General features: G+C 41.5%; 1 protein-coding gene across 1 annotated transcript in view; it reads left to right on the plus strand.

Moving 5' to 3' along the window:
• Positions 1-1,861: 1,861 nt before the first annotated feature.
• Positions 1,862-15,130, plus strand: part of HECTD2 (HECT domain E3 ubiquitin protein ligase 2) — a 31,772-nt gene continuing 18,503 nt past the window's right edge. The window contains exons 1-4 of the mRNA XM_033149243.1: positions 1,862-2,180; positions 9,041-9,170; positions 11,754-11,892; positions 13,475-13,577. Coding sequence (XP_033005134.1) covers positions 1,944-2,180; positions 9,041-9,170; positions 11,754-11,892; positions 13,475-13,577 — 609 coding nt within the window. The 5' untranslated portion in view covers positions 1,862-1,943. The remainder of the gene's footprint in view (positions 2,181-9,040; positions 9,171-11,753; positions 11,893-13,474; positions 13,578-15,130) is intronic.

Raw genomic sequence — 15,130 nt, forward strand, 5'->3', positions numbered from 1 at the left:
AGCTAAAATTCATGTTTATTGCTCTGCCCACTCTGGCCTTACTAAGTTCTGGTGTTTGTCCTCCAGAAGGTTGCTTAGAATGAAATACAGACTGAAGAGGGTTTCACACCTGTTACTGTTGTTGGCATCCGTCTGTCTGCAGAGACAGTAGAGTGCACCTCTGGGGCTGAAGTCATACTGCCATGTTAGTTAGGGGAGGGGTAGTACCTCTGGTGAGTGACACTTCCTGCTTCTTCTGGGGTAGTTTGTCCACCTTTGGTCCCCACTCCACCCAACTTTTAAATAATTAAAAGTCGATTCCTGTCCCACTGATATTCTGTTCTAGAATGACACAATCAGTGCAATTCCATGCATGTTCACAGGAGCATTCATTTGGCCTTACTCCCTAGTAAGCTTATTTAGAATTTAGGGACATTATGTGCAAATACGTGTAATAGCACTGCAGCACTGTTTTAAAGCCATGAAACACACCAGATGACATTGGGCCAGTCCGTATACCTCAGCCTCAAAGGGTTGTTGGGAGGATAAAACTGGGAAAGAACCATACAAGCTCCTGGATAAAAATGTTAAAAAAAAAAAAACAGTAAAAAATTTTTTAAAAAAAACAAACCTCTGTGTTGGGGACAGAATCTCTGAAGAGAAAAGTAACAGGGACTTTTTACCCTTTTCTGTCACCTATCATTTCTCTCAGTTCCTACAATTTTGGTCCCACAACTTCTACTCACTGAAATGTTAAAGGGATGGGGATTTCTTTCACCAAAGTATTATTTACTAATATTTTCCAAAAAGGGGAAAAAAGCTTATAACAGTTTATTTTTAGACATTTCTATATAACCATAAACAAATAAATTAGGGGCGCCACAGAACAGCCTATTTACGGTTCTTATTCACCATCATAATTACAGTTACATTAAAAAAAAAGTTTCATGTCCTGAGGATCCATCCGCATCCCTCCTTCGCGCAAAGCGGGGGCTGGGGAAAAAAAACCGTCCAGCCGCGGTAACCCAACCAGCATTTAGAGAATCCCTCTAAATCCGCGTAGAGAGCGCGGCGGGCAATTCCCTTAAGCGGGTGGAAGAGAGTGGGCACTGCAGCTTCCCTTGACGCTACGGAGTTTTCGTAGCAGCGTGGCCAACCCCTCCCTCCCACTCACCCAGCGCGGCGTTTTCCTATATAATAACATGCCGCCCACTAAAACAACATGGCGGCTTGGCTCTCTGGCCCCGGGCTGTAGGCGGCGCAGCGGTCTGCGGGGGTTTGTGGCGAAGAAGCCCTGGCGGGGGAAAACCTCCGCCTGTACCGCCTAACAACTCCCGTCTGCGGCTCCTCCCTCGCCAACTGAAGGGAAGTGGGGGGGGGGAGAGAGAAAGAAAACAACGAGCGGGGTGTCCGCGCCTCAGGCTGCCGCCACGTCTCGCGGGCCCCCGCTCCTTTTTTTCTTTTTCTTTTTTGTTTCTTCCGCGCCGGCTCCTCCAACCGCCGCCTCTGCTGATTCCGGGGGCGGCCTAGAGAGGTCGCCGTTGCTCTGAGAGCGGCTGGCACAGGAGCCGAGTGAGGAGAGACAGAGCCGAGAGAGGAAGCCGGCGGCTTGTAGGCGGGAGCGGGGCGGCGGCGGCGCGAAAGAGGGACGAGGGGCGTCATGTGAAGAAAAAGCGCCGCTTGCGGGCAGCGAGCAAATTCCTCCTGAGGCGGCGATACGGAGGGAAGCCGAGGGGGGAGACTGGGGAGATAGCCATAGCTTTGAAGCGGGCGAGGAGCGGGGCCTCATAGTCTTCGTCGTGGATGTGCCTCTGAGGTAAAAGAGGTTGCCTGAGGTAAAAAAAAAAAAAAAAAAAGCCGGCGAGGAGGAGGCGATCAGGACACATGGCGGCGGCGGCAGCAGCAGCAGCCCCGGGACTGGTTTGACAGAGAGGAGCGCTGCTGCTGCCTGCGAGGGAGAGAGGATGTCGCTGCAGCCTTCCGAGGCCAACTCGGAGCTCCTCTCGCCCGCCGCCGGCGACAAGCGGCTGTTGCTGGGCTGCAGCGAGGAGGAGGAGGAGAGAGTGGATTCCCCGGCGGAGGCGGCGGGATCAGAGCAGGACGAGAGGGCGGCGGCGGCGGCTGCGGAGGAGGAAGGAGGAGGAGGAGGAGGAGAGAAGAAACTGCCTCCCCAGCTGACTGAGCCCAGGGCAGCTTCTGGGGTATGTATGCATCGTATGTATGTACAGTATATAGCAGCTCCTGGTTGTTCCTAGCGGTCTGTTGCAGCAAAACAGGGGCTCCTTAATAAAAGCTGGCAGACTGATTGCGGCAAGGCTAGTAAAGCTTTCATGGACCACCACCGCCGCCTGAGATGCTCTCTTCAGGGATGCTGGAAAGCTTTTCCCATTCACAGATGCTTCGCTGCTGAGCTCACCAGGAGATGTTGGGATGAATGGCTCGGCTTCAACTCCTGTGAAAAAGCAGCTTAAGGCCAAATCTTTCCTGGTGGTAATGGAAAGCAAAGGGCATGAAATTCACGGGAGGTTTTGTTTCTTTTCCTTCCACCCTCTCAGGTATACACACAATATACATGTTGACTGGTTTCACTAATGTAACAGCATTCAGTGATTGGCATCAATGGTTTTTTTGGGGGGGGTGGAGGGAGGAGGTTCTTATAAACTTATCCATAGAGAAGTACGGTAGCTGGTATTTAACAGTCCTGCCATTTTTGGCTACATTGTCAGAACCATTAGCGTGCTGAATGGGACAGATTGCGTAGGCGTGGTTTCCAGGATTTCTCTGTTCCGGAATAAGATCCCAACACATCGTTTTTTGTTTTAAATCAAGGCCATTATAACATCGATGTATTGACAAATTTTTAGCATGAATTTAATTTAAATATCTGTAAGTCCAGTGAATATGTATCAAGGAAGATTTTGTCAAGACGGTTTGGGAGGAAAGGGGACTGCAGGGGATAATTGAGAGAAGCTAGTTGGGGGGGATACTTTATGGGGAGCAAGGATTTTGCTATACATACACATTAAATACAAATACACTGTGAATGAAAGCTTGAGATCATTAATCAGGTAGCAGGACAAATTAGGGGGAGCACCCAACACCCTTTGAAAGTAACTCCAGGGGGTTGTGTTTTGAACTAGTGTGTACTATTCCAATGGGGCACAATTATGGTATGTACTTGTATTTAGAATGCATTAATGCTTATAGCATTCTCACCATTTAACCTTAATTTCTCAGCTATAGTTTCTCTCATAGTTTGATAGCCTTGAGAGACTGGAGATTGCTTTTGGAGAATGCAATTATAAAGTAATCAGTTAAGCAACAAATGAATGCTTAGAATTGCCTAACTATAAACAAAATCATTGGTTGAATTTTTGGGGATTGATAAATCCAGGTTAAAAATATGCCTAAGAAGGGCCTAGAATGTCCCCCAAGATCTTGCATACATGAAATCACATCTAGCCACATTTCCATATACTTTATCCTGATTATACTGCATCACAAACAGTGAATGAGGCACCCCATATTTATTGGGGTAAGAAATACATGATCCACTGGATCTTAAATGCACACCTGTCAAAAAATGTTAACAGCAACAAAGAAGGGGGGCAAAAGGAAAGGTAAGTAGACACTTTTTAGAGAAGGAGAAGGTTATCTTTCTATTATGCATCACTCATTTGTGTTCAAAAAGCTACATGAATCTCCCTCACTTGAATGATAGAGTAGGAGAGAGTGCTCAGCAGCTAGAACTTTTTCAGAATGACTAAAACAAAACTTTTTAGAAGTGCAAAATGACACATGCATGAAGAAAAGTTGTTAACCAATGATGGGCACTGATATTTTGGCAGCCTCGTTCTGTGGAAGATTTATGATCCCAATAAAATCACTAGCTTTTGGAACAACATCCTGTATTTAAAGTGTCAGAATATTGTGGTTTATTGCTGAGAACTTTACTTCCTTCCAACAGATGCCCTACAAGGTGGAAAGGCATGTGGATCTTCACAGCAATTGAGTGACAGTGTGTATTTGCCAAATCTAACTGAGTACATTATGGTACTGCAGAAGAGTCTGTTCTAAATATCTTAATAGGCCAAAAGGCTCATCTGAGGAGAATTTGAAAAGCTATATTCCATGTATCCATGGCCCCTGTGCTGCAAGGCAGCAAATCTCATTCTGCTTCCTGCTTTCTGTTCTACTAGTGGAAAGTGCAATTTGCCATCTGGAGGAAAAAGCAGCAGGGGGTGAGAGTCACTCACCAGCCCTTCAGCTAATACTGAGCATCCTTTTTCTTCCTAGCAAATAATTCTAGAACATTCATAGTAAATGTAGACCAGGGTAGAAAATTATAATCAAGCACATTTGTGGGGATTTTGACTCAAGTCCTAATTGAGTGGTCCAAAGCAAACAAGATTGAGTGGGCCAAAGCAAACAAGATGAATTTTAACAAGGAGAAATGTAAAGTACTACACTTGGGCAAAAAAAAAATGAAAGGCACAAATACAGGATGGGTGACACCTGGCTTGAGAGCAGTACATGTGAAAAGGATCTAGGAGTCTTGGTAGACCACAAACTTGACATGAGTCAACAGTGTGATGCAGCAGCTAAAAAAGCCAATGCAATTCTGAGCTGCATCCATAACGTCTAGAGTATAACGTCTAGATCAAGGGAAGTAATAGTACCACTATATTCTGCTCTGGTCAGACCTCACCTGGAATACTGTGTCCAGTTCTGGGCACCACAGTTCAAGAAGGATACTGACAAGCTGGAACGTGTCCAGAAGAGGGCAACCAAAATGTTCAAAGGCCTGGAAACAATGCCTTATGAGGAACGGCTTAGGGAGCTGGGTATGTTTAGCCTGGAGAAGAGAAGGTTAAGGGGTGATATGATAGCCATGTTCAAATATATAAAAGGATGTCATACAGAGGAGGGTGAAAGGTTGTTTTCTGCTGCTCCAGAGAAGCGGACACGGAGCAATAGATTCAAACTGCAAGAAAGAAGATTCCACCTAAACATTAGGAAGAACTTCCTGACAGTGAGAGCTGTTCGGCAGTGGAATTTGCTACCAAGGAGTGTGGTGGATTCTCCTTTTTTGGATGTCTTTAAGCAGAGGCTTGACAGCCATCTGTCAGGAATGCTTTGATGGTGTTTCCTGCTTGGCAGGGGGTTGGATTGGATGGCCCTTGTGGTCTCTTCCAACTCTATGATTCTATGAGTGAAAGTCTTTTGTAAACTCAGATTGAAGTTAAGTGCCTAAAAATTAAGAACATAAGTGCCCTGCTCAGATCAGGCCAGTGGCATTTCTAATGCAGCATCTTGTTCTCACGGTGGCCAATTGGAAGTCAAATTAACTGCACCATCCCAAGAGGCCAATATTGAGGCTAGATTCTTAACATTTGAGGCCAACCGTAACTTTTTAAAGATGTTTTAAGCTAATGGTTTTCAGAATGTTTTCACTCTGTTTTTGTTTCATTTTTAAATTCTGGATGTGTTTGCCCTGGGATTCCTTCAGGAGGGCAGGAGGGATACAAATTCAATACATAAATAGTACTTGGGATCAGGGCCGTCTTTATCTGGGGGTACAAGGGGCGCCCGAGTGCTGAATTCTGGGGAGTGCCAGACACCCGCTGCTGAAGCCGCCAAAGCTCTTAACTACCGGTATCTACTTGTTATGAAATAATAAATAATTTTGATCAAGGTATAAAAACAAAATGCATATATACCTAGGTATTACCAAAATGTATACCTACTGTTTCACTAAAGGACTTTCGACTTTGTGTGCTCATTTACCAAAGACGTACCTCGCCAGCGGCTGCGCTTGTCAGACTCAACAACGGCGCTTGTCATTTACAACGGAACCATGCACGTGGAATTAATTCTTACATCAAAATATTATGTTACATATTGTATTGAGCTGCTATGTGGCAGTGGGGTCAGCGGCACCTTTGACACGATTGATGTTTCTCCTAAGTAGGTGCCTAAACAATACAGTCATACCCCGGGTTGCGCACACCCCGGGTTGCGGACGTTTGAGTTAAGAATGCCCGCAACCCGGAAGTGTTTCCAGAGTGAGCGAGACCCCCGAATGCGCAGAACGCTTCTGCGCACTTCGCACGTGCACAGAAGCATTCAAATCACACTACTTCCGGGTTTTTTCTTTTTTGGGGGGACATTCGTGTCACACCCGCCCGTGTTATGTAGTGTGATCCAGAACAGATCGCATGTGTAACACGGGGTACCACTGTACTTAAAATTTAAGTGTGGTGGTGTTGTATACTTAAGTATAAGTGTATTGTAAATAAATGAGCAAATAAAAAGTTTGTTTCTTTTCCTGCCTTCTTTCGTAAACAATAGATAAGGAGTAAGCATGGTGTCTGACATAAGCATAATAAAAGTTAATTTGGGGGCTCAACTAAATTTGGGGGCGCTGGGCGGATCTTTGCACCCCGGCGGTGCATATGCTAAAGACAGCACTGCTTGGGATTGTTGCCAGTTGTGTACAATGAAAGTTATGTGCTGAAGCTCAAATAATTAAAAGGCTCACACACTGAAATCTTTGTAGATTGTCTTGTTTTGTGCGTTACAGATATCTGTAATGTAAGGAAAGCCAGCACATCTATTTTAGAAGAATAACAATTGTACGTCTATATTTATTTATCTGAATGGCTTGGGTGGAGCTAGCAAAAAAAAGGAAGTAAAAAAATGTGTTAAAAATATAACTTACAGAGATGCTTCACTGTATCTAGGGAAAGTAACAGATGGAGAAGAACACAATGATATTTTGGTAACAAACGTCAAGGCTTATAAAACATTTTGAAATGAGAAAAGCAGAAAGAGCTATTGAACTGGAGCCCATTTATCACAAAGGAGTTTTTATTTAGTGTTCTAAATAAGAATTTATGCCTCAATTGTTTAATGTATAGCAACAACCACTCAAGCTGTAGATCTTTGAATTAATAGACAGGAATGTATTTGACATAATTCTGTGGAAGCACAGAAGAACCATAGAATGTGGTTATGAGTATAAAATCAATTTCTTGAGAATCTCTGCTGTAAAGATGGCTAAATAAGATTTTCAGTAGTTTGGGTGTTGGGATTTGCCTGCTCTAACTGTAGTTTACAAGTACTTTGGTCACAATATGTAAGACAATTTCTCTCTAATGAGTTCCTTCTTTTGGTGACTGGACCCAGATGCACTACTTTTCATCATCTTCCTCTGACCCTGCCTGTCCGCTCCTTTCTCTAATATAACAACTTCAGATACAGCTTTGGCCAAGCTGCTTCTAGAACCCGAATAGCTTTCACAAGAGTATGTGCATTCTGTAGGTACTCCAGACCCACACACTTCAGCATCCTATATTGTTTTGTTTGGCTCAGAGGCACTGAATTAAGAGAGGACAGGGAAGTGCCATATAGCATGCTCTAGACCATTTTTAGTATGTGGGGTACAATTCTATTTTTGTACCAAAGCAATCCTTTTGTAATTAGTATATGAGAATCCAGCCTACTAATATTGGCTAAATAGCTATTAATTTGTTATGAAATCAAATTTACGGGTGTTGCACTGTAGTTTTTGAGAAAGAAAGTACATTTATTTTTGTAGCTATTTTTAATAGTGGGTGACGTTATTGCAGAGCTCGTGCAAGTATTCCCTCTGCCCAATGTATAGGTGTTTGTTTCTGTCTAAGAACAGCTATCTTGAGTATATTACCGTACATTCTTTTTCTGTCATGCTTTATCACTGTACTAATCTGCTCTAATTCTTAAGTAGTTGCATACAGCAAATGGCATGGTTTTATTCTAACCAGATTCCTTGGGGGAAGGGAAAATGATATCAAGAATACAGTGGTACCTCGGGTTACATACACTTCAGGTTACATATGCTTCAGGTTACATACTCTGCTAACCCAGAAATAATGCTTCAGGTTAAGAACTTTGCTTCAGGATAAGAACAGAAATTGTGCTCTGGCGGCGCAGCGGCAGCAGGAGGTCCCATTAGCTAAAGTGGTGCTTCAGGTTAAGAACGGACCTCCCGAATGAATTAAGTACATAACCACAGGTACCACTGTACTGCCAGCACACTATAGGATAAATGATACGTCACTAACATTTTATTTCTAAGTACCAGTAGATTGTCAGCAGGTGGTGGGATGAGTTATTGGCTATTTGATTAGATAGTGACAATATTGTCATCAAAAAGCTCACATACAATTATTTACTACGTGAAAATACTTTTTAAAAAAATTAGCTCTAAAAATGTTTTCCTTACAAATACATTCCAAGTTGAAATACAAGATATCTGTGATTCAAGCTTTATGCAAAATGTTATATGTTAAAAGCAGGATATTATAAGAATGGTTTGTGTTTATTAAACCATGAAATTTTTAAACTTTTATCTGCTTAACTTTTAATTACTTTTATTTAAAGGATGTTCTTGGGAGTACAACTTCAATACAGAACAAAGCAGTTATGGTTAGAGTATGCCATTCAAAGTATATGCTCCCTTTCTGGTTAAAACAAAGCAAAGGGTTAATGAACTAGTCAGCCAAGTATCCAAGTTTAGAGAGTGGTATGTTGTGTGGAATATTTTTGCAAATGACATTAATCTGGGCTCATCTAGTTCTCATGGTTCCACCTTTAGCTGTCCTTTAGGAGGAGAGTTTTGGTCCAGGGGTTCTTCCATAGGTGGTCTCTTGCACATCCAGGCTTCAGAGAGTCCTCAATGAGTTTGAGGACTTAAGATTTTCATATAGATTTTAACAACTACCTTTAGAGAGAAAAGTGTTTGCATATACTTATTTAGGGTAGAACCCGGATAAAATTTGGTGTACCTAATAACTCCACTTGTTACATTTTTAATGTATATGCACTAGTATAATATGACAGATAACTCAATTTAGAAAGAGAGGTATATGAATATAAAAATGTAAACATGTCTCAACACTGTGTCAATATTTAAAATGCGGGTTTGACTCTCATAATGTTTGAAGTAGCCCTAAATTCCACTGAAATCAATGGAACTTGTATGTCACAGCATTGAATTGTTTTTTTTTTCTAATTGCAGAGCTTGGAGACGGGACCAAAAAATGATATTTCACCATTCAGCAGTTTTATTTCGACCATCAGCCAGAAACAAGAAGATACTGGAAGTGGAAGCTCACCTACAGAATTTGTTATTGCAGATATAAAAAATGGTAAGAGAACAAAAGTTTCATTATTTAGCCATTTGTGACTGCAGGAGCTACTTGGTGTACTATTGTTAGTAGCTGTTTTGTTTTTTGTTTGTGTTGTGACAGTGCCTTGGTGTTTGCTAGTAGAACTGTGTTTGTGCAAAGTACTCTAAAGTCATAATAAATGACACAGCACAGTAAGAGCTAACTGTCTAACAAATGCAAGTTAGAACAGATAAATAAGTCAGTAGGGAGTTTTAGGATGAAATAACTACAATGAGTGTAACATTGACAGTGTGCACTTTGTGTATGTAGTAAGCTTTTCAGTGGCAGTAATCATAGCCTGCTGCCTGCTTAGCTGTTCTTAAATGTCAGGATTTTTTTTTTTCTATTGGCAATATAGAACAAGTGGGATTGTTGAAAGGGCTTGAGTAAACATAGTTTACATGCTTTGGAAGGCCTTTTTTGAAAAAGTGTGTAAGAATAGTCAGGGTTGAGTTGCCATCACCGGCAGAGAGCAGCAGCGGAGGAAGTCGCTCAGGCACCTGGGGCGGTGCGCCCAGGGGCAGCGCAAGCTGCCCATAGGGGCAGGGCACATCACGGGGCCTCTGGACTCTGCCTGCCTCCTCCCACTCAGCCGCCCTACAGCTGGGGGGGAGGCAGTGGGCAGACCGTTTGGGCAGCGCAGAGCCTACATGCGCCCAAGCCACCACGTCTCTCCCTGGAGAGACATGTGGCTCGGGCGCACTGCAGGCCCCGCGGTGAGAGCCACCTGGCATTTTGTCAACCCCCCCCCCAGTGGTGACACCCGGGGTGGTCTGCACCCACTGCACCCTCCTTCCTCCGCCCCTGGCAGAGGGTGAATATGACCAACATTGGGGGCAAGTCATTTTTTTTTTAATCCAACAGGATCTGTACTGCTTGTTAATGTTAAATACTATACATAAGTATTTGCTATTGTTGGATATGCACTTACGTGTCTAACATAATGTGAGCCTGTCAGTGATGAAAGGACAGCTGAAAATACTGCCACAGGAATTGCAACTGTGTCTATTATAACACAGGTTTTGTGACAGTTTTGCCCATTTGAATATATGATAGGATATGGTTGGAAGGGTTTGGACGTAGAGCAAAACTAGAAATTGACCCTTAGAATTCCGAACTAGAATTGTACCATGTCACATCGTGACATTTGTATCAGTCATTGAAGAAATGGCACTGTTTCATACCCATTCATTTCCAGTTTAATGCTCTAATAATCTAGTCTCTCTTCTCTTATCAGAAATGCTTTGTTCATCAGATTTTTCATTAACATTCTTGCCTCTCATACATTGGTTAAGTGATTTTTGCATAATGTAACCAAGCAACATTCTCAAAACCATTATTCAGCAGTACAACGCTTTACAAATCTTACCATCTCTTAAACATTTCCAAGTATTTTTAGAACAGAGTTCAGGAAGGATTGTAATTATTTTTTATAATAAATAGTTTTCAGTGTATATAGTATTCTTTAAGGTGCTGTTGTAAACTGCAGCACTGATACAGCTATTTAAAGCTTCTTAAAGTTTTTACTAATTAATTTAGTATGTTACTGTTTGGTGCTTATTTCTAGATTGTTCAAAGATAATGCTAGAAAGGGTGTTGCCGTATTTAAAATCAGTGAAACTGATGTTCAGAAGCATAAGGATCTTGAAAAATATTATTTATTATTTTAAGTCACATGAACAAAACCTTTCTTTCCTTTTTAAAATTATATTATCCCACTCAGATTAGTGATTTATTCAAACTTTTCATAATCTCCCATTTAAATTGGTCTAGTTAGTAGAAGGTTTCTTTTACATTCTTGGTCTTAGAATATGAAAGATAGCAACAGCTCCAGTTTGAAAGGAATTTGAATGTTACTGTGTTCCTCAGGTGCTCAAACTTCATAAGTGTTAACTCTATGACTGGGTTTAGACATAACACTAACCTATGGCTTAACATTATGAAAACAAGCCTCAGACACATGCACTCCTCTCTCCTCCTGTATGGCCATAAGAAGCATATTGGGAGCTTTTGTTTCTGTAGCTTGTCATTATTTCAAAACTGGGACAACTGTGATTAGTTATAACTAAGGTTTAGGGGGGGAAAACCAAAATCAAGAACCACAGTTTATACAGTTCCTGGCTCATGGAAAGTGCTTCTGATAAGTTTTTGGTGACTTCCTTTTCTCTTCAGCTCATCCCACCCCACCCCATCCCATTGCATTCAGACAAGGTTTTGGGGGAAGGGCTTATGAAAGTCATCTTGCATCAGTCTCTTCCTGCTAGTGCTCCTCTAGATCCAAACAAATTATATATATATATATATATATATATATATATATATATATATATATATATATATATATATATATATATAATGTATATTTTATGACTTGCACAAATGTATGGGCATGAGGGAGCACTGCAACCTAATCCTAGCTGTGTTAACTTGGAATTTCAATGGTAGTTCCTTTCAAATATGCAGGTAGGTTCAGGTAGACATAGAGTCTATATTTTAGATTACTTTCGAATTAATTATTTTTGCAGTTTATGATTTTTAAAAAAACTTTTGCTTCTGAATCAGCAAAAGAGCTTCCATCCCTTGGCCATGATGTTAGGCAAAAACAGCGCACCTCTGTAGATATACTTACAGCAGAAATGAAAGTTTCAGTCCCACCAGAACATCCTCTTCCCATCCAAACAAAAACTCTAATAGACTTCCGGTAAGTAGCATTATTTTATGTACTGTATATGTACTGCTAACAGATTTATTGATATGTTCTTTTTAATTATTCTAATTAAAAAAAGATGTTGTACCCAGCAACCAAACATAGCTTCTAATATTTATACTAAACTCCCAAATGGGTCAGCTTCTATTGGAAAATACATATTTTTCCATACTCTAATTTCCTGCAGCTATATAACCTGTGAATACATGCAAAGAAATAAATAATTCGGCTCAAAAATTTACATAAAATGAAGGTTTTTTTAACTGGAGGCAGATGCAGGAGATGCTAGGAGGGAGCAAATATGTTACATGCCTTCCTCTCAGTTTCCAGGGATTCTAGCTGCCACTTTGCTGGTGATTCTCTGGGCCACAGCAGGTGAAGTAGGAAATAATCCCATCTCAGACATGACTGCCTGGGTGGCTGCTGCTGTCTCTCACAGCCTGGTGGCAGATGGAGGTGGTGCTGGGGGTGGGGTGGGGGAGCAAAGACATTACATGCCTTTCTAGCTGTTCTCAGATGTTACAACATTAGGCAGACACCTTGGGCACATTGTGATTGAATGCTTCATTTACTCATGGATTAGCTATGTTTGGTCGCTGCTGTTGATGCTACTTCCTCAACTGTGCTCCCTTTTGTGATCATGTGGCTTGTCCCATCACAATGGATGGCAGATCTGGCACTCTGCCTCTGCTACTGACCCATTATGACCTTGCCTGGATAGCATGCAACTTAGGGGTAGGAGGCCTGGCATGCATTCTCTGCTTCTGTGATCTTGTTTCCTAATGCAGATGGTTCATGAGGTGGCTGGCTGGCTCACTTGCTCAGTGGCTGTCTGCTGTGGCATGCAACCTCTGCTGCTGTCTTGCTAAGGTGACATAGCATGGCACACAGTTGCCATCTTGCTGCTACACATGGATTATGTTCAGGTTGGAATGAAAGGCCAGCTACGCTGCTGTGCTCCTGAAATGTCTTGTGCCAGGCTGGTGGGCAAAAGAGGAAGAAATGGCAATCTGCTCCCAAGCACTCTGGAGTGAGCACTGGAGAAGATGGACCACTGCTTTGAGCATATCAATCTGTACCTAAAGAACTAGCTTAGGTCTTCCAAGGGCAGTACCGGTAGCTTAACTTTTAGCATTTTTCTTTTTAAAAACTGACCGTGTGTTGAATCACAAGCTGCTTGTGAAATTTCCCTTACTAATAAAAGCAGCTTGCTATGCGATATGGGGAGTTTTTGTTCTAGCAAAACAGAGCTGCCTTGGAATATGTGGAAGAAGCTGTGCATTTCTTTGGATCTCAGCTCCTTAGTTCCTCATTATTTCATGCCTAGCCCTAATGGTCCAAAGTATGTAAGGTTCTCTGCTTTTAACTGCATTTATGGATGCTATTTTTACATGAATGTAATTATACCTATTTGAATGTAATTTGGATTTTTAAAATTTATGAAAAAGAAATTAAATACAAGTATGGGATACAACTTAGTATTTATATTTCTGGGTGTCTAAAATGTATTGAAAGCTGTTTGTGTAAAATATTCTGCTAGCTGTATAATTGGTTGCATTTTGTGCTTTCTGTTTAGGGAAGACATAGAAAAAGCTAAATTATCAGGAGACTGGAAAACAGTGTATGATTTTTATTCAAAAACGTTTGATTCTTTTCCAGAAATCAATACTGCATTTAAGGTAAAAACCACCATTATCACCAGAAACACATCTTAATTCGCTTAAACATTAACTAGCAATAATGCAAATATCTGTTTTATCTAATATATATAATTAAAGCAAAGCAAACAAAAGTAGAAGCTAGATAAATTAAGGGAAATGGCATGTTTAAAATCTAATTTTGTATAAGAAAATAGTAAAACTGGCTTTTTATATTGGTACATGAAACTGATTGTTAGACCATTTTCACAGTGATTAGCAGTGTTATACTGCATTTTTCATCTATGACGAAATGACTGAAACCCTACAAACACCGCAATCCAGGAAGAGTAATATATATGAAAACAGCATGTACACTACACACAAGGTTGGAAAACTGTACCCACACCACTAGATAGTGCTGTTACCAATCTTTTGGGGCCTGCAGGCACAATTAGAAACTGGAATGTGTGTTGTGGGAACACAGCCTTCTCTGGTTGCTTCTGTTCCCCCACCCCTCCATGGGTCACCCCACTCCAGATAAACAACAAAGTTCACACACAAACCCTTTTTGCCTTTGAATGTGATCTGGGCAAAAGTTTAATTCAGTAGAATTAAAACAGTTCCTCTGGAATTTGCATGATTTTACGCAGGGTCTCCCAAAAAATCCACCATAAAATTAAAACTTATATTGATACAGTAAAAAAAAAATCTGCCTCTGTCAAGCACTGCAGAAAACTTTAGTGAAGGTGTTGCAGGCACAGATTCTGATGGATTTTTAAAGTTTTTCATTGAATGACCTCAGAAAAAAACCCAAGCAGCCAACAAATCACAGAATCCATCTGTAGACAACGTGATCTATGATTTTCATAGGGGCTCTCATAGAAAAATTATGATAATCCATATATTGGATCCCTGTTTTTGTGACACAGCAACACTGGAAAGCACCAGATTTGTAATGGTTATGGTTCAATCAACGGTGGCATCTGTGATTTGATGGATGTGGGCTTGGGGAAACACATGAAAAATCAGGCAGTTAAAAGTTATCAATTGTATTGGATGTGATATGAGTATGTACCCATGCTTTATTTCACTCTCACCCCCATAGCTCTCCAATTTTCCCCAGTGTCCCAGATTGCGTCTCTTTCCTTTGTATGCTTTCAGTCACTCTGCTTTCTGTTCAACTGCTCAGATGCTGGTTTTGAAAGGCACATAAAACTGAAAGTGGGAGTAGGAGAGAGCATCACTCTCCCTACTCTATATAGTGTTTCATGCACCCCAGTCTCCAAATGGTGAGAGACTCCAGTGGTTCCTGCCCTTACCCAAGGTTTGGTTTCCTTGGAATGAAGGTCAATGGAGACTGTGGTGTCTTTAGGATATATGGTTTATTTACACATGTATACAACCTGAGCATAGGATGGAAGGGCTCTCAGCATTCTCCAACAGATCTTGCTTCCCTATTAGGTTTCCAGGGAAGTCCCTCCAAAGCCATAGCTTTGGTATTCTGCCTACAGAAAAAGTCAAGCCTCTGTATCTCCAGCATCCAAGGCAGCTGAAAAACTCACACATGTGCAGCCCCACTTGGCCTTTTGTTC

This window comes from Lacerta agilis, chromosome 5 (assembly GCF_009819535.1).
Source record: "Lacerta agilis isolate rLacAgi1 chromosome 5, rLacAgi1.pri, whole genome shotgun sequence".
Lineage (NCBI taxonomy): Eukaryota > Metazoa > Chordata > Lepidosauria > Squamata > Lacertidae > Lacerta > Lacerta agilis.